At 41.9% G+C, this 25,223-nt stretch overlaps 2 protein-coding genes across 2 annotated transcripts in view; both read left to right on the top strand.

Moving 5' to 3' along the window:
* PAQR9 (progestin and adipoQ receptor family member 9) overlaps nt 1–25,223 on the top strand; it is a 54,843-nt gene that overhangs the window by 28,333 nt on the left and 1,287 nt on the right. The gene's annotated exons all lie outside the window — the stretch shown is intronic.
* PCOLCE2 (procollagen C-endopeptidase enhancer 2) lies at nt 1,706–25,038 on the top strand. The gene is made up of 9 exons (XM_066326353.1): nt 1,706–1,940; nt 3,387–3,495; nt 10,841–11,096; nt 13,730–13,854; nt 16,690–16,826; nt 18,096–18,250; nt 20,691–20,774; nt 22,697–22,864; nt 24,278–25,038. Exons 1-9 carry the CDS (start codon nt 1,840–1,842, stop codon nt 24,412–24,414), a joined length of 1,272 nt encoding a protein of 423 aa, XP_066182450.1. The 5' UTR covers nt 1,706–1,839; the 3' UTR covers nt 24,415–25,038.

Genomic DNA, 25,223 nt, shown 5'->3' with positions numbered 1-25,223 from the left:
AGGAGCAGCAAGGAACTCCTATGTCTGTGCTGTGAGGATTACACAACTTTCTGTCATACACATGGACTTCTAGATCTAGCAATTTTAATTATCATTATATTATACATATTACGTTATATTACCATTATACCTTCATGACTACACCCAATATACCTAGTGGTAGCAGTCAAACTTCTAGCTGCTAACCAGCTGCTAACCTGCTAACTAGCTATTGGCCATGTTGTAAGTAAATATCTCCTTTTTAGCTTTCTCACTTCCCATTTCTGTCACATAAAATCAGTTCAAAACCCACCTGCAGTCTCTGCTCTCACAATGTTATAATCTCTGTTTCCACAGCCCCCTTTTTGTGAGCTGGACTCCCTGCCCCAAGCATCCACCAAGTCTTGCCTAGATGTGTCCTCCTCTTTCCTCCAGTCCCACTGGGGGCATGTGGGGCAGCCTCTCCTCAGGGCTGCAGGCCAGTCCCTCTTTTTTACCTGGCTACCAACACACCTGCACTCCTAAAAACCTGGGCCTTGCAAAACCCACACAGCCCCCAGCCTCTGCTGTTTCTTGTCTTGCAGTGCCTCTGTGCACACAGGAATGCAGTTTGCATCTCTCACTCGCCAGCCGTCTTTCAGGCTGCCTCCAAAGATCTGAGACATTCCAGCAGCAGCTGCACCTCCTCTCCCACAAAAACCCTCTCGGAAATGTAGCAAGCATGGATCCAGGTTAGTCTGCTGCTTCCTTCACCGACCACTGGGGAAAGCAGAGTACGGGTATCATGTATGCTAAACTGCAGCATCCACTTTAATCCTCAGAACATCCTCTCTAATTAACAGCGCTTCTTTAAAGTTTTGGTAGTGGGACCACTCTTCTTTGTATTTTGCAAGAATAGGAATGCTAAGAGCTCAATAAATGAGCTAAAAAACGAGAATAGGTTTATAATCCGCCTTATATGCAGGAGAACTTCTGTTTAGTTCCTCGAGTCTTTGTTCAGTTGGTTGTGCCTGAACACTTGTACAGACTTACCTCCTTTTTCTGCAAGAGGTACATGTGGGGAAAAGTACTTAAAAACAGTAAGAGGAACAGGTTCTTTTTAAAGCAATACTCAGATCATAAATTATCACTTACTGATGTGATAATCTGCATGTTATTGTTGAATAATAACATAACAATGTGGGGTTTTTCAAATGCCACATTCAATAAGAATACTGTGTCCAAAATAAGAATACTGACTTAATTTTTCATTTCTTTTCTCAGTCAAACAACTTTGGACCAAACCCTGTAAAACACCCAAGTATTGAGTTCATCACTGTGTGCTCTGCCACAGCCTTTTAAAGAGTATCCTTCACAGCCAGAGCGAAAAGGCTACTAAATGGGTCAGGATTACCCACTGGTAAACAAAAAGAAGCGTTTAAAGTTTACTTTAGAATTTAAATAAAGAAGAAATTTCAAAGCGGCATTACTATTTTTCAAGCTTCGGCGGAGCCGCAGACGATCGCACAGCCGGTAACACTGAGTTCATTCACGCCCCGGACAAACACCCGCACTGTGCCACCTGAGGACAGCCGCGGGGCGTCGCGGGGGGCTGCGGGCTCTGGGCGGGGCCGCGGGCGGCGCAAAGTGCGCGGGCCCGGGGCTGCTCCGGGCCCAGCCCGCGGCCCCCGGGAGGCACACCCCGGGCAGCGCCGGGAGAGAGGGCGGCCCTGCCCGGGCCCCTGCCCTGCCCTGGGGGCGGAGGGCCGCGGAAGCCTTTCCCTCCTCCCCCGGCCCCGGCAGCCACAGGAGGAGCAGGCGGCGGCCGGAGTGGCGGATCCGCGGCCCCAGCCCTGCCCCGGTCTTCGCTGCCGCCCTGAGATGCCGCCCGCCATCCCGCTGCTGCTGCTGCTGCTGCTGCCGCTGCTGCCGCCGCCTCTGCTGCTGCTGGCGGCGGCGCGTCCCGCCGCACCCCCGCACAGGTACCGAGCCCCGCTGTCCCCGCACAGGTACCGCGTTCCCCTGTCCCCGCACAGGTACCGCGTTCCCCTGTCCCCGCACAGGTACCGAGCCCCGCTGTCCCCGCACAGGTACCGCGTTCCCCTGTCCCCGCACAGGTACCGCGTTCCCCTGTCCCCGCACAGGTACCGAGCCCCGCTGTCCCCGCACAGGTACCGTGTTCCCCTGTCCCCGCACAGGTACCGAGCCCCGCTGTCCCCGCACAGGTACCGTGTTCCCCTGTCCCCGCACAGGTACCGTGTTCCCCTGTCCCCGCACAGGTACCGAGCCCCGCTGTCCCCGCACAGGTACCGAGCCCCCCTGTCCCCGCACAGGTACCGCGTTCCCCTGTCCCCGCACAGGTACCGAGCCCCGCTGTCCCCGCACAGGTACCGTGTTCCCCTGTCCCCGCACAGGTACCGAGCCCCGCTGTCCCCGCACAGGTACCGTGTTCCCCTGTCCCCGCACAGGTACCGAGCCCCGCTGTCCCCGCACAGGTACCGCGTTCCCCTGTCCCCGCACAGGTACCGCGTTCCCCTGTCCCCGCACAGGTACCGAGCCCCGCTGTCCCCGCACAGGTACTGCCCCCCGCTGTCCCCGCACCGGTCCCGCGCCCCCTCCCCTCCCTTCGTGCCCCGCAGTCGCGTCCCCTCCGTGGGGTGCGCGAGTGTTTCAGTGCCCGTGGCGGCATCAAGGCAGGAGCATTTTCACGGAGGCCGGGAGCCTGCGAGAGCAGCCCGGTGCGGGGTAACCTGTCTAACATAACGGTATGATACGGTGAGGCGTCCCGGTGTCTAAAGCTTGGCAGGGCGTTCGCTCACCCTGGTGTCCTCAGCAGGAGCAGTGGTTCCACTCGAGTTTTCCAGAGCTGCCGCTGTGTCCGTGCGGTGTGTCCGGAGCCGGCACCAGCACCTGGGCTCACCTGAGCTGAGCCCTGAGCACAGCTGGGACACAGGCCTCAGCACGGGGTGTGCTACTTGAAGTACAAAACAGTACCAGAGACTTCCTTGATTAAAACATATAAATTCAAAGCATAGAAATGAATGAGAATTAATTTTTATACCAGTGCCGTTTTAACTGCTATTATATGTACTATAAAAAGTCATTGCTAATGAATTTTTAATCATTATTTTTCCATTATAATAGCAATTTGCAGTGATGTATCGTAGTGACACACCACTGCTCTTAGGAAATAAAAAAGGAGGCAGGTATAACAATCTGTGCCTATCCAGAATTAAGGCCCAAGTAGTTAATTTTTTCTACACCTAAGTTCACACATTAAATTGCAAATTCTATGTCAATAGTGATTTTATATAAATAATTAGATATGTTTCATTTTAGCAATGCTTTTAAGGATTTAAGCTGTTGAGACAGTTTGTGCCTCTTATACAAAGAATAAATTTTATATATTTTTTTTCTATTATTCTCAGGCCTACATTTACATGTGGAGGAGTTGTATCTGGAGAGTCAGGGTTTATTGGGAGTGAAGGATTTCCTGGCGTCTACCCACCAAACAGCAAATGTACTTGGAAAATCACAGTAAGAATTTTTAATATCACAAAATTAGTGCTGAAGACAATGAACAGCTATTTGTTGTTAAACTGTGTTTTACATGGGGTAACATATGTGCAAAAATGACCTCAGTAACTCAAAGCAGCTCAACTATCTGCAGCTTTTTAGGGTTGCAGTAATATGATAATAGATGCTGAAACAGAACTGGCCTTGCTTCATGTCAGAAGCAAATTTTCATTGACTTCCCTGATGCACCTCTAATTGTTTTAAATTAACTCACAAGCAAACATCTCTCCTTCTGTCACTGTGGAAAGCAATAGTGAGTTCTATCAAAGAAAAGATTTGAGGTGGAGATTATGAAAAGCAAAATTTCTTGGCAAGAAGACATATAAAAAGTTTTAATCAAACCCAAAAAATTCAGGCAGGTTTGCTTGAAGTGTGTTGCTAGCAGTGTTCTGCCAGCCAGGACATCTGGAGTCTGTCATACAGCAGGCTGACAGCAGTAGGGAAGTGTTGTTACATTTATAAATGACTATGTGAAATGGAACCATGTGGTACAATTGATATTTTGATGCTGAAATGAGACCGTAGGGCAGAGATATCATATTCATGGACAACAGATTCCATGAAACAACTAGGACTAAATCTTCCCCTTCTGGATGTCCTTATCCACAGACTTAGAGAAAGGGATGTGAGTGAATGATTACTTTTCCTCACATCTGCACAGATTAAACTCTCTGAAACTGCTGACCAAATTTCCTCTCTTATTTAGCCATGGTTCACCTAGAACTCTTCTAACATTTGAGCCTACAGAAAAAATAAGAAGGCATAAAAAATAAGTTAGTCTGTGTGTTGACAGAATCACTAAAGACAACTTCAGTTAAAATACTAAAACACAAGGCAAGGTGTTGGCAGGAGAATAGGATCTCACAGGGTAATTGTTTCCTGCTACTATAGAAATGCTGACGCAAAGCAGGAGGCATTGATCTGTTTACAATGTTCAGTTTCAAACAGCTCTCGTACCAAATGAGTGGTGTGATTTTAATCGTTTTATCTGAAAGGTCCCAGTGAAGCTGCAGAGTGACTTTCTGCACCTTTCCGTTGCATTATTATTGGGGCCTAGTGAGAGGTTATCTGTGTCTGACCTCATCCAGAAGAGGATGTGAAACACGGTGTTTGCCCATAAGCTTGTTTCTTTGTTATTGGGCTGAGGTGACAGCAATCAGCATGGCCCACCTTGCAATCTGAATCCTACACATATGCCTTAAATAAAAGCAAAAAAAATTCGTAGTTTAACAGTATAACTAAGTATTAGATGTTCAAAAGTTCAAAATTGAATCTGGAGGGAACTTCTAATCTTGCTTATAACAGCATGAAGTTTTCACCTTAAAAACTTAGATAACAAATGGAGGCAGCACTAAAGAAGCAATCACTGAATCATGCCATGTATCTGCCCTTCATATATGAGAGGTAGGGGAGAAGAGAACAAATCATTTTACTTAGAAGGGCCATACAGAGTGGTTTCATTGCAGACTTTATTTGGCTGTTGCTAACATCCAGGTGAGCCTGGGCATGGTGAGAAGCTTTGCTACAAAGCTGTAGCAGAGCTGTGTCTGCACTTGAGCTTTCTTGACAATGGGAGGAACTTGATGGCTTCTGTCATTTCATGATCACCCTGACTGCAAGTTTTCTGCTGTGCTGCCATTTGACTGCCTCTTGTTTGTCCTCTGTAGTCTGCCCAAAGCCAGAGAAGGGCTGCACAGCTGGAGTAGTCCAGGCTTGCCTGTGCCCTCACCCAATTTAACCCCTGTTTTATTAAACAATAATGTTCACTAAGCTAAGCTGATTTCCCCCATCAACTGTAGAATGTTCTGTGTCTTTTGGGTGTGCAGGAAGGATGTAGGGAAGGCAAGGACTAATAAACTTGCAAGACTAAGCCTGTACTCTCTTTAAAAAGACCATGGTTTACCAAACTGTGGCAAAGTGGTACACTCAAAGGTCTTGGTTAGCCTGAATTTAAACAACAAAATCCTTTCACTGAATACTGCTGAGACTCAGAATAGCTTGCAATAGCACCCAAGTAAGAAAGCCAGTTACATTGCCATGAAGAAAGACTCTGTAGTTACTGTTAGTCTTCCTCATTTAGATCTGGTCTTAGAACGTGACTAAGATATTTGCCTGTCCGATTTAGCCAAGGGCTGTGAACACCTTCCTGAAAACACTCTGCTAATGCAGGATCTGACCAGTCTGCAAGACTGAAAGAGATGTTGATTCACTTTGTGTCTGTGTCATGAGAAGCATGAAGCTGTTGTTTTCTCAACTGCAGGATCTCATCATCTGCACAAGAAATACAAAGAGGCAGAATGAGAGCTAATTTGTTCTTTAGAGGAAAATAGGTTTAGAAACATTACAGGTAATACAGATAAAGCAATGTAGCATTCAGGTATCATCTGAAGTCTTTCCAACTAGTTTGCTAAAGCTGGAAGAGTCTTTCTAACTCAATTATGGTTCTGTTATTTCAAGAGACTGGGGCTTTTTCAACTGGCTAAAGAAAACAGCTTCTCTATTCTAAGAGCTCTAAGAAGTGTTCAGCACATGCTTGTGGTTCTATTACAACCTTGGCAGACTACCCAGCAGCTTTTCACTGGCTTTGCTAAGAAGTCATTTGTAGAGCTATTTCCTTTCCTATAGTAATGTATATGCTTAATCTAAAATATGTCATATACACTTACTTTTAATACTGTGTAATCCTTCTTGGCCATCACCTCACATAAATGTGTCACATAGTCCGAGAATCTGGACTGCTGTCCTGTGTTTTTCTGGCAGACTGCTTAGTTCCCATAAAACTCCAACAACTTTATGTGCAACAATAATACTGAAAACTGTCAGAGTTATGTAAGGTTATGTTTTTATAGGTTCAGGAGCTGAGTTCCAGCAGGTTTGCTGACAATAAACAGAGTTTGAAAAATTAACTTATCAGGGCAGTTGGGAATCTGCCCTGAGAGAGCAGAATATTTAAAATAATTTTTTCTATGTTTTAAGCATTCATTTTCCTTTGTCATTGGAAAACTGCCCTTCCAGTAGAAAACAGGTCTTTACACATTGGTTGTATTGCCAGAAAAGAAAGAGATGAACAAAATCTAGTGCCTTTGTCAGGAAGAGAAAGTTAACACAGATTTTTAAAATTGGAGATAGAGAACAAGCAACTATGCAGAAATCATGGTTCTTCCCAGGATGGAACTCCAAATAACTTCCACATTCGTTCTCAGTAAAGAGGAATAATACATTTGGCTTGCAGGTAGCTGATGCATTTTTCAACTCTACCTGGGACTGCTATAGCAAAACATACAATCAGCATCTTTGTATTAAGCATATATCAAAATATATTAAACTCAATATAGGTTTAAAAGCTAGGTAAAATATATGTATGAAAGTTGGCATTTAAGGGGATTCCTCTCCCAGAAAGATTATTTTCAAAGTAAATAGTCTAAACTGTGTAATTTAGATGAAGAGGGCTTTGTATTCAGTCAGAACAACAACATATAAACAGCTTCACTACTTTAAAAGTAACTCAGCTTTGATTGTGGGTTATATGAAATATCTGCAATGAATGATAACCAAAAACAATCTCAGGACCTTATTTTAAGTTGTGTTGTATATATGGAATAATATAATAATAACCCTTTCAAAGAAGTTAGTGATCTACACAGATGATTTTAGGGAATAGTGATCTACAAAAATTCCCTCTAAAATTTCTTTAGCCTTCCATAGGAGTGAGGCATCTTTCACATTAGTTTAGCATCCTAATTTTTGAACCTAAAGAAGTTCATAGAGCTAAAATCAGAAGGGAAGCAGAGAGTGAGTATAGGTCAATTGCACTCTTTGTGACAAGGAGAGGCAGAGGATGAAGTGCCTCTGTTGTTGAAAGATACCAGCTGATGGATAAAACAAAAATAAGGCACACCCTGCAGAGGAAGCATCACATCATTCTTCCTTTGATTCCTCCCTCTTCCCCCCCCCCCTCCCCCTTTTCTTTTAAGAGCTGAATTCCTTCCAGTTCTTCCTCTGAGGTATTCCAGCTCCTTACTGCATCAGGCTCAGATGTGGCTCAGAGTAAACAATACTGAGTCATGCTGGCCTTTGCTTGCTCCCCTGTGTTTTTCATGGAACAATATTTTAAATGTCCTGGGATAATCATTGGCAGTTTTTAGTACATTAGCTCTCAACATTTAAAGAAGTGAAATGGTAGAAATCAAAGAAAAGTAGTTTTGCAAAGATGCCTGTGTTCAGCAGAAGATTTCTTGGGAGTAGCTGCAAACTGGAACAGCTGCTGCCAGAACGTGGAACCACCATTCTCTGCACTTCTGATTGTCATCTACTCAGACCACAAATTTTTAACTGATTTTACATACTGGAACAAATTTGTCATTTTTGTGAATGACAGATACTTTAATAAGCAAGTATATTTTAAAAATAAAAGTAATAGAAGTAAGTAGAGACTGTAATTAAGGGCTCGCCACATTTCTCTAAATTACTTACCTCCCAAATTCAGCAAAACATGAGCAAAGATTATTCTGATAGTGAAAACCTGCAGTAGGTTCCTTGTTAAACCTTCATGACCATGTGGCTGAGCTTTTCCTGTAATTTTTTTTTTACAGATGGTCATGAAACAGAAGTCAGTACATCTATAGGGAACAGTCTTGACCAAGTTCAAATAGCCTAACTAACAGAAGCAGAGATTAAAAGCTACTTTGAAATATAATGAGAAAGTGTAATGTTGTATAGTATAGTCTAGCCAGTGGTAGAGGGAGGAGAAGGAAGCAGAACAGTGCTATGAACCAGAAAACCTAGGACTTGAGTGAATGGCTGCCTGCAGTTTGGGGTTTGGCAGCTTTGGCAGCTCCTCTCCCTCCCAAGCAGGGCTCTGTCCCACGTTCCCTCTGTCCCCGAGGGGTGGCACAAGGGAGTGGCATGTCCAGGGGCAGCAGTGAGGGCCTTGGGGCTGCTGTGAGTGCAGCAGTGCTGGGTCACTCCTGGAACAAAGCTGTCACTGAGCACCATCAGCATTACTGAGGGGTAACAACTTGGCTAAATCTGAATGCAGTTTTACAAGGACATCAAAAAGACCTTTACTTACCCCAGAACTGGCCACCTCTCACATTTCCACTTCCTTCTTCAAACTCTGGGAGAGAGCAGGTATATTCAAAGAAGCAATTCAGGCTGAGAAAGTTGGGAAACATCTCATAAGGACTGATAAAACTGTTTAATCTAATATGCTACAGCAACTTCTGTTCAGCTTTCAAAAACAGGGGAAGGAAAAGAGGAAATATCTTAAAGACGGAAAAGTTTTAGCCAAAGCTGCAAGACACTGTTTTGGAACATGTTGGACAAACTTAAGTGCTGGCACGATATTTTATTTTAAAACATGACAACCTTTAGAGGTCACCCCATTTGTGTCCTGTCATACCAGTTGTACAAACTTAAGAAAATGACTCTTCCACCCCAAAAGAGCATACATACTTCTGGAAAAAAAGGCTTCTAACTGCCTAAATTTGACTTTATCTATCTGATTTTACTGTCAGCATTTCTGAACTGACTTGTCCAGTCACACAGAGTTTGCAGTATAACCATAAAATATATCCGGGTCTTCTGGCAGGAATACCAAATTAATTTTAGCTCATTTTCTGTTAAAATGACCACACCTTAATGCTCCCTAGTGATTCAGACCAGAAGAAAAGTGAATGCAATAAGAGATTTAGATATGAGAGCAGTGATTCAAGGAGTAAATTCAAGATTAGGTGAGTTGTGGTTTTGTAGAAGTAGCAGGGATGTGTATCAGCACAGGGGCCCTGAATGCATTTCTGAGAGAACTTTGAAGTTAAAAGAAAAATTCTCTGTAACCAGCAGCAAGAACTGTAGTGGAGCTGGTGAGGCAGTGGGCACATGGGCCCTGGGCAGCTCAGAACACCTCAGGCAGAAATCTGTCCTGCTGCAGGACCAGTGTCAGCACTGGACGTAAAAGCAGCCACATGAGTGAGTAATCTGCAAACAGCTACAGCACATTTTTCAGGACTTCCAGAGCTGCTGCTTCTATCAGGATCTTCTGTGGGTTAAAGAAATCACTTCCATTTATAGCACTTCCCTCTATACTTGACAAGCAATTTTTAACTGTTGAGACTCAATGTTAAACAGTTTGACAATTTCATGTAGGAGCAGTTTAGTTTTAGTTTATTTCAAAATAGTGTTTTAAAATGAGTCACTGTTAAGGAATGAAAAAAATTTCATGAACTCTTAAATAACATGGCTTAAATATGAACTTAATGCAGATATATTAAGTGTGTGTTTAAAGCGGAAAATTATAGTAGTGTCTCAGTAAAGCAGAACAGCTGCAATTATTTTAATAACTAACCACTCTACATGATATGGATTGAATGCAGATAATTACACTTGCCTGTCTAGGGTCTCTCTATACTTTAAAATACTGTTTCCCTTCTTCAGTTCTGTTACACAGCATTAAGTGCTTCATTAGAATAGTTTTCACTTCTCAGTATACTGCTTTTTCTCTTCAAAGCTTCTAACTGTATCCCAGGAAATGTTCTCCTTATAAACTATTATATTGTATTAATTTACATCCTTCTCTGTACTCTTGTCTCTTTTGCAATGTCCACAGATGCAGACATGTAAGAAGATTTGCCCTGTCTTATGTTTCCTCAAATATTTCAGAAAACAAAACTCTCCTCTATATTGAGGACACTCACTAATGGTTCTTTTGAATTGTCTGTTTATAATTTTACATTGTCTTTTTAAATACAATTCTTTCACTGCCCCCACTCCAGTAACTAAATATTAGGGTTGTACAGTGTTAGCCGTAAAGTTTCCAATTTTATTTATAAATATAAGATGTATGTCAGCAAATTAAAAAAATATGCTTCAAACTATGAAACTTGGTAGCACAAATCAGAAAGAGAGGCCATTTCATTTGTTTAAAATGGTAAATTGCTCGTTCCATATTTTTTTTCATACTAATCTCATCCCCCTCACCTTACCCGGTGACAGGGAGCTGCACGGCTGGTTCTATACGTTCAGCAAAAATTAAGAGAAACACACCAAGCTGAACCAGTTTATAATTAACTGCATGAGCCTGACTGGAGGATCCTCTGGATCAGAAATAAGATAATAACAAGAGATGGCCAGAGCTTTGTATTTAGGATTGGTCCAAGTTACTTTAAAGACTGCTTTGCCTGGACTAGAGTTGACAAAAAGAGCCCATCTGACGGGAAGTGAGGGGTATGGAAACAGTCATGCGGCGGGATCCGATAGAGCCGTGGTCACAGGCCCAGATGCATCTCTCCCTCCTCCCCTCTCTCTGCAGGTCCCAGAGGGCAAAGTGGTGGTTCTTTCTTTCCGGTATCTGGACCTGGAGAGCGACAACCTGTGCCGGTATGATTTTGTGGATATTTACAGCGGCCACGCCAACGGGCAGCGCATCGGCCGCTTCTGTGGGACTGTGAAACCAGGTGCCCTTGTATCCAGCAGCAATAAAATGTTGGTGCAGATGACTTCAGATGCTAATACTGCTGGAAGTGGATTCATTGCAAAGTTTTCTGCAGCAGAACCCCATGAAAGAGGTAATTACCCGTTTATATATGTGCTGAAGACAAATACAACTTATCTCTATCCAGAACCACATTAATGCTTAAAAAGATGTGGTCCCAGAGATTCTAAGGATTGTGCTATTCAACATATTTATTAATTACCTTGCTTAGCAAATAGCTAAGTGTAACTGTTCAGCCATCTTGGTTCACCAACTAGTAAAGAGAAAGGCTGACAAGTCTTAAGAGTAGTGGAAGAACTGTACCTAGTAGTAGATTAACAATAGCTCCTCATTAAAAGGGCAGATGAAATTCAATACAGGTAAAAGTTGCAAATAAGGGGAAAACACCCTAACTTTGTGTACCCTACAGCAGGTTCTGAATTGACTCTTACTGTTTTGAAATGAGATGTTTTGGTTTAAAATAATTTATGAAAACAGTAGTTGAGCATCCATCCAGTGCTTAATAGGTATCAGAAAAGAAACAGAAACTTTAATAAATTTTAGAAAAGAAAATAAAGACTAAACAATAACACCGAAAAAATTCCACCATTATAAATTCATAATGTGTGTATATCTTGAATAAAATGTCTCTGATATTCCCATCTCAGAACTGAATATGATAAAATTATCAAAAGGAATCAAAGACAACAGGTATGATAGAGTTAGAAGAATATCACACAAAGATTAACTGCACAACATGAACTTCTTTTAACTGGAAAAGAGAAAATCAAAGGGACTGTGGGAGATGGCTTTGAAGTCATGACTGGTGTGGAGAAAGTGACTGGGGACCACAGTCCATCTCTTTCAGTCAAAAACCAGATGAGCAAGTGGCTGCAAAGGAAAGGAGAGGGTGATTTTTTATTTTTCCCTGTGACCCATGAAGCAGTAGAACACTGTGCCAGGGGATATTGTGGATTGGCTGTTTCTACCCTGGCTTAAAAAAACACTTACAAAAACATGTCAAAGCAAAATTGATCAGGTATTATTGAACATAAAGGCATTGCCTGGTGCTTGGGAAGAGTATGAGCAGTGAGAGGCTGGGAGGTCACTGTGAGGTGGTATTGCCCTAGTTAGTGACTCTTTTTCAAGGCTTTGGCTATTGGTGTGATAGCAGACTGGACAGGTTGTGGGGCTGAGACAGTGCAGGCGATGAGGAACTTATCAGGCCTTCCAGTTGTAACCTTATATTGCTGGCTTGAAGTGTATATTAAAACACTGTGACTGAGAACTGAGAAACTAAATGAGAAATCTTATTAATTTACAGTTAATTTTATAAGAAGGTTCATAATAATATTGTAAATAAGGATTACATACATGGTGGAGTGTTTAGTTTGGAGCTGAGGGCAGGAGATCCGGAAGAGAAGGATGCCTGTCCATGGAGAGCGCTCGGCAGGCTGCAGTTCCTCTGGGGGTGTGTGTCAGTGCCACCATCGCCGCGGGGATGGCTCCTGCACTACCTGCGGCTTCTCCTCCCGCCCCAGCCCCGTGTTTGCAGGAATGCTTCTCTCTCCATTTGGCTGCCGTTTATCAGCTGTGTTTGCCCGAGGTGCCCCGGCTGAGGCTAGGCACGGCCGTGCCTGTGGCGGAGGCCGCTCCCGGCCCCTCAGCGCGGCCCTGCGGCCTCGGGGCTGGGCTCCGCTCGGTGCTCAGGGCTCCGCTCGGTGCTCAGGGCTCCCCTGGGTGCTCTGGGCTCCCCTGGGTGCTCTGGGCTCCCCCTCGGTGCTCTGGGCTCCCCCTCGGTGCTCAGGGCTCCCCCTCGGTGCTCAGGGCTCCCCTGGGTGCTCTGGGCTCCCCTGGGTGCTCAGGGCTGGGCTCCCCTGGGTGCTCAGGGCTGGGCTCCCCTGGGTGCTCTGGGCTCCCCCTCGGTGCTCAGGGCTCCCCCTCGGTGCTCAGGGCTCCCCCTCGGTGCTCAGGGCTCCCCCTCGGTGCTCAGGGCTCCCCTGGGTGCTCTGGGCTCCCCCTCGGTGCTCAGGGCTCCCCCTCGGTGCTCAGGGCTGGGCTCCCCTGGGTGCTCTGGGCTCCCCTGGGTGCTCAGGGCTCCGCTCGGTGCTCTGGGCTCCCCTGGGTGCTCAGGGCTCCCCTGGGTGCTCTGGGCTCCGCTCGGTGCTCTGGGCTCCGCTCGGTGCTCAGGGCTCCGCTCGGTGCTCAGGGCTCCCCCTGGGTGCTCAGGGCTCCCCTCGGTGCTCGGGGCTCCCCTGGGTGCTCTGGGCTCCCCTGGGTGCTCTGGGCTCCCCTGGGTGCTCAGGGCTCCCCCTCGGTGCTCTGGGCTCCCCCTCGGCGCTCAGGGCTCCCCTGGGTGCTCTGGGCTCCCCTGGGTGCTCTGGGCTCCCCTCGGTGCTCAGGGCTCCGCTCGGTGCTCAGGGCTCCGCTCGGTGCTCAGGGCTCCCCTGGGTGCTCGGGGCTCCCCTGGGTGCTCGGGGCTCCCCTGGGTGCTCAGGGCTCCCCCTCGGTGCTCTGGGCTCCCCTGGGTGCTCTGGGCTCCCCTGGGTGCTCTGGGCTCCGCTCGGTGCTCTGGGCTCCCCTGGGTGCTCTGGGCTCCCCTGGGTGCTCAGGGCTCCGCTCGGTGCTCAGGGCTCCCCTCGGTGCTCAGGGCTCCCCTCGGTGCTCTGGGCTCCCCTCGGTGCTCAGGGCTCTCGGTGCTCAGGGCCGCGCTCCGCTGCCTTGCAGGGGACCAGTACTGCGGGGGCCGGCTGGACAAGCCGTCGGGATCCTTCCACACGCCCAACTGGCCGGAGCGGGACTACCCCGCGGGAGTCACCTGTTCGTGGCACATCGTGGCCCCGAAGAACCAGGTAAGGCGCTGCCACTGTCTCAGCTTCCCGGGCCTGCGGGGACCCCCAGCTCAGGGACACGGCGGTGGCGCCGGGCTGGCACGGCGGGCTGGCAGGGACACGCACTGGTACACTCCCCCAGCGAAACCCGGTAAAGCGTCTGTCACTGCTGAGGCTTTCCAGCCAGGCAGCGTTTAAAAATTGTTTTCTTATTTTAGAAAATACCATGCAAATTAAGTTAGGGCAGGTGATCATCTCAGCACCAAACAGGATGATGACCGATGGTGCGTTTAAGTCTAACAATGTTTGAGCGTTTTTGGTGTTGCTGCAGTTTGTTATTGAGGGACCCAGGTAGAGCTGATTGAATTTAATAGAAACAGTTTGTTTTTATATTTCATATTTTGAAGGCTCCATCGCATAACATGCTCGCTTAATTAGCCAGATGCCATGAGAGCATATGTTACCACTTCATTAAGGGCTGAGGAGATGTGACAGCAGACTGAGAGGGCTCCTGTGCTCTGCACAGCAAACACAAGTGTGTTCTCTGCACTGTAGGGCGAATCTCAGCCCTCGCTGCACATTTTCTGGTTGCTGCTCAGCCATCTGCTCTGTATCTTAGCAGGAGTTCTACAGTGATTGAATGTTTTGGTTGACAGGCTTGTTTGGTAGGTTGCTTTTCTTGCCACATCCAGCTTTTAAAATTCATTTACATACAAAGATGACTTTCCTCTTCATCTCCTGCTCATGACTAATCCTTGAAATAAAAAAAGCTGCCCCAAATAAATATATTCTTCTGATCTTTCCGACTTTTCCATTTACCAAGACAGTTCCTCCCTTGAACTGAAGCAGTATGTCAGCTTAGTCTTTCCTGTAGTCCTTTTTAATCCACATTCCTTGTTTGCTAGATACAGATCATTTAACAAACCTATAGATAGACAGTGATTTTTATACCCTTATCTGTAAACTGCAGATTACTTTGGTTCTTTCCAAATGTCTCTATATATGCCTAAGAACTTTTCCTAAGCTCGTAGAGAAGATTTGAGAAAGGCTATATCAGCATTAAAATGAGGACATTATATCCTGTTCCTTTTGATGATTCTATTCCATAAATCTACCTGTTTCCAAATGTATATTATTCATGTACTGTAACAGTGGCTGGCATGGAAAAAAGGCAGAGTTTTGACAGGGACAAAAGCCATTTTCCATGAAGTAGTGAATGAGCATCTCTCTTCAAGTTGCACAGAAAAAGCTCCCCAGTCTTCCATTTGCCAGAATTTAGGTGTCGTTGTCTCTATTTCCCTTTCATAAGCGCATGAGCAATAAATCAAGGCACTCTTGTTTGTTGCTTCAAATATAAACCAAAAATTACTTAATTTATTAAAGATGAAGGAGCTTCTCCTGATCATGAAGAGCTTCTGTTCTGCAATGAAATACTTACTAGTGTAAAGTGCACTTACTGAACAATAGTAAAGTAGATATTTTGACCTGCTGTTCTGCCTGCTATGGAAAAATTTAGCATTTCTATTCCCAGCTGCATTACTTCTTTCTATACCATCTTTTTTGATCATAAGCATATTATTCAGATGGGTATTTCCATTTAAAGCACATTTTTTCATCATGATTCTGAGGGTTTTGAAACGGGCCTGTTAGTCATCTCTGAAATCAAGTCCCCCAAGGTTACTCATACTTCATGGGAAACAAAATTATGCCTTAAACATCTTAATAGTGCAAAACTGTATCCATGCAAAACTAAGACATCAGGTGATAACAGGCTATCATTACTATGAATGTTGAACAAGATAACATTTACTATGTGAATAATCAAATAAAGTACATGCCATGTACAAATTACTTCTTTTTCTTTGTGCAGTCTTAGAAAATTTAACACCATCTTTGTTTGAGTCAGATCTTTATAAAGGTTGATCTACAATCAGCACAAATCAGTCTTGTCATTCAGGCCTTATTTGTGCTATTTATGGGAAGGTGATTTAAATAGTTGTGCTTCATCTAAAGAAGCAACCTAAATGCATATATTAGCTCTGTTTCCATGCAGTACTTAGGTTGTGTTTCCCTTCCTTGCCACACAACTGACAGAGTCATTCTGCAGGACTTCATTTCAGAGTAGTAGATTCCATTTCTGTTTTCTTGTACATTTTTTTTTTCCTTAAGTACAAAATACCACAAATAAAAGTCATTGGGAGATAACAGTGTAAGTACTGGAAATACCAGAACAATACTAGTTCACATTTATGACTTGTAAAGCCTCAACAATTATGGAAATCTGACATGGAAACAGTATTCTTTTAAGTACTTACTTCCTCTTGGGTTTAGTTTTCCTATTTGCTAGTTTTCTTTCTAACAATATTTTAATTTCTAAGTTTTAAAATCCTGCATCAAGTATACACAGCATTGGCAACCACAGTAATTTAGGCCCTACTGTTAATGAAGTCAGTGAAATCTCTGGTACCAACTTTGTATTTGATTTTTCTTTAGCATGTCTTGAATGACACAATGACATTAAAAGCTCCTTTTCTGTTGCTTACAATTGCTGTAGTTATTTTAAGAGCATTGTAACACCTAACTCCTACTAACGTTCACTCATAAAAATAACTTTCTCAGAACTTACTGGCATACATATGAGAAGAAAACATTTTACAGAATATTAGTCATATGCTGAACTATTAGTTGGAGAGGTCATGTGGATTAAAATACTTTACAATTAAGTGGATTAAGGAATTTTCCTTTATCGAAAGAAAAATTCAATAGTACTTCATATGAAGATGTCACTTACTACAAGAAGTATCTATAAATTCTGCATGTCAAAACCTTCATGAGTTATTTCCATTTTCCCTTTAGCTAATAGAGTTAAAGTTTGAGAAGTTTGATGTGGAGAGAGACAACTACTGCAGATATGACTACGTTGCAGTGTTTAATGGTGGGGAAATCAATGATGCTAAAAGAATTGGCAAGTACTGTGGAGACAGTCCACCAGCGTAAGTAACTTCCTTTCATTGTCACTTCACTTCCACTGTGTGTCATTTTCTAAGTGCTCTCCAAGGCTTCTAAAAAAATTTCATTTTTAAATTAAACATGGTGTTGTCTACCTCCAACTGAACATGCAGAAATTGCTTAGTATTTTGTTTCTGTCTAGGTTTTTTCTATTTTCTCTCTCTCCATGACCAGCTCTGGCTCCAAAGCGTGTTTTCTCCTGTCCCACAAGCCTCATGAGACCACTGTGTAACATCACCAATGCTAATTCCAATGTTACTGATATTGGTGTGGCACCAATAGTAATGGTAGCTGAACTTCAACATAAATATGTATGTTTTGATTATAGATACTGGAAGTACAAGGATCCAGCTGAGCTCTCTAGCCCCTTGGCTCATTCCTCACGTTATCTGACTCATTTTCCTCTTGGCCCTTTTTAAAAAGGCAGGATACACAGTCAGATTTCTCAGATTTGGCCTTGGTGTTCAGGAAGCAGAACAAAGCTCTTGGCAGCTGATAATCTGTGCCCTCCTCCATCCACAGCCTGTGTCAACACTGCAGCCAGGAAAGGCTCATCTGGGCAACCACCACGGCAGCTGTAAATCCAGAGGGTTCCACTTAACCAGCCCCTTACTTTTGGCTATGTCAGACCCAGCCGTCAGAGTAAACTGATTTCTGATAATTTGCCAAAAAAATGGGAAACAATGACAAATTTATACTTCAAATACTTCATTAAGTGTTTTGAGGAAGTCCTTGGTTATCAATATCCAATCATTGACAAAAAGTGAGCCCACAGAAATAATAACCCAAAACATTTTATTTTTGGTGGGTTTGTTGAAGAGTTGCAGAATACAATACTGACTGAATTTTCATAGCCCTTCCAATTGTGCAGTATCTTTTTCATGAAACAAAACCACATTTAATAAAAACCCCATTAACTTACATCCCCTGTGGACTGAGGATTTCTTCAGTGTATTTTCCCACTTTCCTAATCTGACCCATTTCATGGAAGTGAGGTCTGCAATGAAGTTACACAGAAGAATTTAACAGTACTCGTATTGGCATAAACTTCAGGAAGAGAGAGTTTTAGGTGATTAATGGAAATGAGTTTCATCCTCAAAACACCACTGTGTGACATGCCAGCAAAGAACCACGTTTTTCAGTATTAGTCTGAAGTGTTTTTTGTTTTGTTTTGTTTTAAAGAATGTTATTAATTCTTTTTGGCTTTGACATGCAAACAAATGGAAATATTTTATTCTGGTGTTCTATTTTAGGCCTATTCTGTCTGAGAAAAATGAGTTGCTCGTTCAATTTTTATCTGATTTAAGCTTAACAGCTGATGGGTTTATTGGCCATTATAAATTTAGACCAAAAAAGTTACCCACAACTACAGCTCTGCCTACAACCACAACAGTGCCTGCTACCTCAAGTAAGTCTGACCGGCTTTATTTCATTTTCTATAAAAATTAATTATTCCAGAGAGGAGAGAGTTACAGAGATGCAAAAGAGAAATTATATTAAAAATTCAAGTTTTATGGTTTGTTAGTATTTTAAATGTTGAAGGAATTAATTAAAATTAATACTCTCCAGGGAGTACCAGAATATACACAAGGGAGAATCCACTTAACATTATTAAAGGAAATCTATTCAGGCGAGAGTTCAGTGTAAAAGTAACTTACTCCACCTGAGAAAATTTTCCTGTCTCTTCTCAATTTTGGACATTAACTAGCACATTCCACAGGAGAATGGATAAGCTAATTTCTTTTGAATAAAAGGTTCTGAATATTTCGGGAAATAGTTCTATTTAAAGGAACTCTTTCTTCTATACAAGTTGATATGTAAAAATCTTAGTGTATTTTTCTTCATCTAGTTATTAAGCAAAAGCAGAATTGGTATGGAAGCCACCTGAGCCCTCTTTAAGTTCTGTCAACAGCCTGTCAATATGACACTTTCCTAGAATAATTTTTATTTGAAAATATTCAGGGATTGGAACTTACAGAGAAATATGTCTCACTAAAAATAAGTCTCCTTTTATATTTAAGACTAGACAGCATATATGAAAGATCAGAGCTGGATTTCTCTGAAGGTGTTGCCAAAAATACCTCATTACTGAGATACTGAAGGGATAAATTCATAGAATTTCTATAACCTGAATGTGAGGCATTTCAGATGCAATTATAGCAGAAAACCAAATTATTTATGATGTTTTTGCAAGACATAACCTGATTTGTACTTAAAACACATCAAAAATCAGGGCAGCAATGGCTTGTTGGCAGGAAACCAAGAAGCTGTGGTGCTTTAATACTGCTAATGAAGGTATTTAAAATAGATGAAAATAAACATTTTAAAAATGAAATCATAGTGACCTGTAAATCATTTTGATATGACTCTAACAATAAATAATTCAGCTCTTCACTCTAAAGCACTTGTTAATGACGCTGTTGGTTCTAACACTTGGGCTCAAGTAACCCAGGCTGTCAATAACCCTGTTCAGGGTTTTGCACAGGCAGGAGAGATGAACTTCACAAATTAACTCCAAATCAATTCTCATGACAACATCAGTGTTAGAAAATAACAACATGCCGACTCATCTGAGAGAGGACAGCAGAGGCAAAGTGTTCAGAAGGACTTGCCAGGCAGACAGAAACAAGAAGACCTTTCAAGGTGTGATCAGTTTTGCACAGCATAAACATTTCTGATCTTCCAAACAAACCAAAGCAAACCAAACCTCTACAGTTCAGTTACATTTCTGAGCAATCATTTGCATTCAGAAGTGTCCAGTTCAAAGAGACTCATTATCTTGCAAAACAGATCTGTTTAAACTTGCACAGAACTCCAGGCATGAATAAAATATTCAACTTTAGTAGGCTCTTACAAGAATTATGTCAGTCTATATGTAACATAAAAATATTACGACTTGCAGAAATAAATAAATGCTATAAATACATTTGTAAAAGTAAAGAAGATTAATCCAATACCTGTGGTGAGGTATTTGACTTCCTTATATCATTGGATAAAATCATGCATTTTCCTGTCAGTGTGCCTACATGTTAAGTGGTAGGCAACTAAACTATTTTAGTTCTTCTCCAGTTCATATTTTGCTAAAGTACCTTACAAACACTACACAGCCTCTGCTAACAAATCATAGCAAAGTTGGTTACCAACCCAAATTTATTAAACTAAAACAAAAAGAAAGAAAAAAAAGGGCCCTAAAAGGACCAAACAAAAATATTTTGTTATGCATAATCCCAGTTTTAAATTTAGAAAACTCAGAGCACCTCAGTAAATTTTTGGCAGCTAAAATGCTAAAATATATAAACAAATGCTATAAACAAAGCATTCGATTTCAGAAAGGAAATATCAATCCCTAATGTTAAATACATACTTCAAACATTGTGTTTCAAAATGTCATGAAGAAAAACTATACAACACTACCTGACATGAAGCTATGTGAAAAATTTGGGGAAAAGAGGTCAGGAGTTTGAACTCTGATCCCTTTCATCAGTGTGCTAATTTCCAATAAAAGCCCCCCAGTCCCTGGGAAGTCTTACTGTAATATCCTGTTGTGGTAGTTCAGGTGTTCTCCTGGGGCTGTATGGCAGCAGCAGTGACAGATTGAAGATGCCAGGCAGATCTTGAGTAGGATCCCATCCTCTCAGGCACAGCTGAGACACCTGAAAAGAAGATGACTAGAGTTGACAGCAGAGAAAAGGAATATTGTTACTGTGGTGCTCATCCCCTGAAATGCCAGGTCTAGTTCATACATCTGGATTATTCACCTTTCTTCTTGTCTTTTTTTGAACATGGTGCTTTTCATTTGTATCAAATGTTTCATTTCAATTTCAATTTACTTTTTGCTCTTCAAAAAGTTGTAAAACCTACAGTTGCTCTGTGCCAGCAGAAGTGTAAAAGGAGTGGGACTCTGGAAAGCAATTATTGTTCAAGCAACTTTGGTAAGGAAGCAAAGTTTCTTTTTAATTATTTATTCTCTACTGTCTCTTTAGACCTAAGGAAATTTTCCCAGATGTAGTTCTGAGTTACCATTAATATATAGGCTAATATTTTTACACTACCTTATGTATGTATCTGACATTAGTATCTGTTCCACTCAGTACATTCTTGGAGATATTCTGAAATAGGCACTGCACAGATATCTGAGACAAACATTTCTTCTCAAAGTGAGAAGCAAATGACAATGTAAGACAATGCCAGGATCCATCAATTCAGTTACTGTATTGTCAGCTCTGTTTTCTGTAACCAGCCAATACATCTTATGCTGCCCCTGCTGACTATTCCACAAGACAGTGTTTAGACTTCCAAAATGCTTTGAAAAGAAATTATAAGGGATGGAAGCTTCCAAGCACTGCTGTCTGTACACAGACAGAAATCAGTCTGGAGCAACGGTGTCTGCTTGTCACTGCTGATCTATTCCACTCCCAGGGTATTTTCCCATATTAGTATTGCAATCTTTTTTTAATCCTCTATAACATGCCTGGCAATTTGATGGGAAAACTCCCTGCCACCACCCCTGTTTCATTTTAAGCTGACTCTTACTGCACTGCTAATGCCACGAGCTTTGAGGAAATCTGCAGGATCCCAGGGCAGCAGAGCAGAGCTGTGGCTGCACCTGGGGCAGGGTGGGCTCAGGGCAGCCCCTCCCAGCCCTGACCACAGCCTCCTCACTCTGCAGCCACCACAGGCTGGTTCCACACCAAAAACACAGACCATAAATGGTCTGCTCTTACTGATCACACCTCAGCTCTTGTGGCTCGTGGTAAATGATACTATATAAAGCTTGGGTTTTTTCCTCTAGCGTCACAGTAATGAATCACATTCTTCCCTCCCATCTTCTGTCAAGTACTTGACATTTTTCAGTCTTTTTCATGACAAGAGTGAGAGTAAAAATACTTTATATGCTACTGTGAATGCAAGTATATCCTAAGGTAAGAATAGGAAGTCTGTTGTTTGTAGAATATAATTTAATCTAAATTTATTTGTAGACTTTATGATTTTAGAAAATTAACTATTTCTCTTTCATCATGCGTTTCATTTTATTGTTTCTAGAAATACTGCTGCAATACCCAGCACTTCAACATCCACAGTTCTCTCTTGATTGAACTGGAGTGTTCTATTTAATTAAAAGCTCTACATTAAGGAAGATAATGTACAAATTTACAAAATCCCAAAATGTGGATTATGCAGTCTTGTAAAATAAATCTGGCTGTACATACTCGATAATTGAAGATTGAATTTATCCTAGGATAGAATATCTGATTAAAAAAGATGACCTGAGAAGAAACCAAATTGTTAATACCAATTACCATTTCCTTTTGATAAATAAAGATGGCTTACCAGTTAATTTAGTCATCCTAGGGAAAAGAAAGTATCTTGGTTTTCATACTGAGAGGTCTTTGGGAGATATGATGGTCAAATCTGTAACAACATTCAGCTGAAATAAGTAAGTTTGTATCAGGTCTCTGATCAAAATCTAGTTCTTAGGGCATTAACTATTCCCTGTGACTCATCTGGGAGTGTCAGAGTTGGGAATTCAGATTTTGGTTAGAAAAGTTTCAATTCAACTTCTCCACTATTTGAAAATGACTCATTAAAAGTAGTATCAAATTGTACTGTTTAATGGAAATCAGAGAACTGGGCTTGCATGAGACTGAGACATTGTAAAACAATTTCATATTTGGTGCCACCAAAATTCAACAGCAGTGAGTTAGTGACCAGCAGTGATACTCCTATTTTTTGTTAAGTGTTCCCAGTACTGTTTGTTTCCTTATTAGGGACTAATGTACTTAATAAGTTTTTATGATGGCTCAAAATTTATGTCTAAAAATTTACCAAATATATCAAATGATTTTTCTTCCAGTAATAACTGGAACTGTAATCACAACAGTAACACGGGCCGGCAGTCTGCATGCAACAATATCCATCATTAATGTATATAAGGAGGGAAATTTAGCAATCCAACAAGCTGGCAAGAATATGAGTGCCAAGATTCTTGTTATGTGTAAGCAGTGTCCTCTCATCAGGAGAGGTAAGTACACAGTAATAACTGCTTTGTGTGTTCATAAAAGATAACAGTAGTAAAAATTGCTTTTTGAAATATGGCCACAAAAATCAATAAAATTACTGTGGTTTTTTCTATAATCAGCAGTTAGTATTACAATCAATTAAAATACCCAGTAATCCAGGGGTTTAGTGCATTTTTCTGTTTTACTGGAAAGGGATTAGGCTCATGTACATCACAGGAACCAACAAGTTCCACTGTCGTGTATCTCCTGAATGTATTTACAGCTTTACAGAAATACTCAGAGTATTAAGCCCACTTTATATCTGCAAACTGCCAGTACTGCTAAGCTACCTTAAATAATATCATACAGAAATCAAGCAACAAATTCCAGTTAATTGTGGTAAAGGTGTTAAGAGAAATACTGCGAGTATTTTTTATTGAACTAACTAATTAAAAAATAAAACTGTTTTTAGCTCTGCCTCATAAGTAAATGGGTAGAACACGAGAACATAAACAGAGCAATAGCAGGAAACAGTAAAAATAATTTAATAAGCATCAGAAAACCCCTGATATTATTCCAGATACTGCCAGTGCTTAAGCCTATTAACTCAAAGTGGGCAGTAACAAAGTGAAAAGTCATGATCAGAAATTAGTTTTTGCCTTTAGTTATCTGAAAACTACACATGGGAGACATAATAATGTCCTTGGTGGAACAAACTGTCTCCTTTTAGGCAGACTTCTGGCTCCAAACCACACACTTCTGTTTCTCATCCTAAATCTCAATGAATTATTTAAGATACATTACTTAATATCTGAACTTCTCTGTTTATATCCCTGTGATACCATTCCTTCTAGCCCAAGACTTTGCATATGCCCAACCCTTCTAAGGCATAAAAATACACAGATCCAGTTGAATTGTCCAATGCCAGGTCTTACTACTCATTAAGTCCACCTTGCCTGAATGCTTCTGTGTATATCTGAGAATTATTTATATCTCTGGGGAGGGAAAGGGAATGAAAAGATTTAAGTGCATTATTGCTTAAGGGAACTAACCCAAAAGCTGAGCAAATGTGAAAATATTCCAAACTAATGCGACATACTCCACCCTGGGTGACAGTGGTTGGGTTATCCAGTGCTGATGGGCACTTCTAGTGCCTCTCAGACTTGACAGTCTACATTTAAAGACTATCCCCTATATATTTAATTATGTAGTAGGCACTTAGCTGTGTATCTGCTTGATTTTTTACATAACTGCAGGTTGTGGTGTAACAAGCACGGCGAAGATGGGTAAGAGAGTAAATGTTGCAGGTAGGAAGGAAAAAACGTTGGAAGTCATTGGTAACAAACAGTGAAAGAACAGGAACCACAGTTAAAGAACTATACTTATCAAATGATGTCCCAGATTTCTGTCTTGTAATCTCATTCTCTGCTTTCTAGGTTTAAACTACATCATCATGGGCCAGGTAGAAGAAGACGGTAGAGGCAAAGTCTTTCCCAACAGCTTTGTCATGAGTTTTAAGACTAAGAACTCAAAGATCCTAAATGCTTTGAAAAACAAAACATGTCAAAATTGAACTCTGCAGCTGCATTCTATCATCTGTCCTGAAAAGTCATTTTAACTTAGCCTAAGTCATGGAAGTACAACTGACTGCCAACAGCCTGGCCACGCTGACCCCTCCTTCCCTCCTGTGCACACAAACACACCTGGCACAGAGGGAAACCCAGTCAGTGTCCAAGATGAGGACACACCCTCCCGAGGCTGAAAGCTGGAGATGGGCAGCACAGCCATATGATCTCAAACACACACATTTCAATTACTTGGAAGATGGTAATTTATAACTGTCCATTTTTTTAAGGAGTTTTGTATGTAAAATAAGAATTCTAAGTGCAATATTTATAGCAACTCAGTTTAACTTACCTTTTTTCTCTGAAGTTGTTTTATTACATGGACTTCTGCAGTATTATCAGTGCTTAATAAAATATTTCAAGATTAAATCATACACCAACTAGTTATTCATTATTTATGAAGTGGGGCAGCTAAATATAGAAACTGTTTGTTGATCATTTACATGCTTTTGATGGTTTGGGCCTTGCACATTTTAACTGACACTGCAGTTCCTTGCTGATTAAGGGTCTGATTTTCCTTACATGGAAGTCAGTGAATCACTGATCTGAACAGGAACTTTTCAAAGAATTAGACAGCTGTAAAACGGCACCATGCTTTTCTCCAGTGATGACTATCTACTTAGTAAATGTCACTATTAAGTCCTGTAAGGTCATAAGGTAGAAAAAGGTAGGAATTAATTTAGTGGTGGTAAGACGCATTTAGAATCTAAGATCCTTTTAAGTTTGTTTTTCTTTTTTCTTTGTATATAGACACCAG

The sequence above is a fragment of the Sylvia atricapilla genome, chromosome 10 (assembly GCF_009819655.1).
Source record: "Sylvia atricapilla isolate bSylAtr1 chromosome 10, bSylAtr1.pri, whole genome shotgun sequence".
Taxonomy (NCBI): Eukaryota; Metazoa; Chordata; class Aves; order Passeriformes; family Sylviidae; genus Sylvia; species Sylvia atricapilla.
The sequence above is the reverse complement of the archived record's forward strand: the minus strand, read 5'-3'. Positions and strand labels throughout refer to the sequence as shown.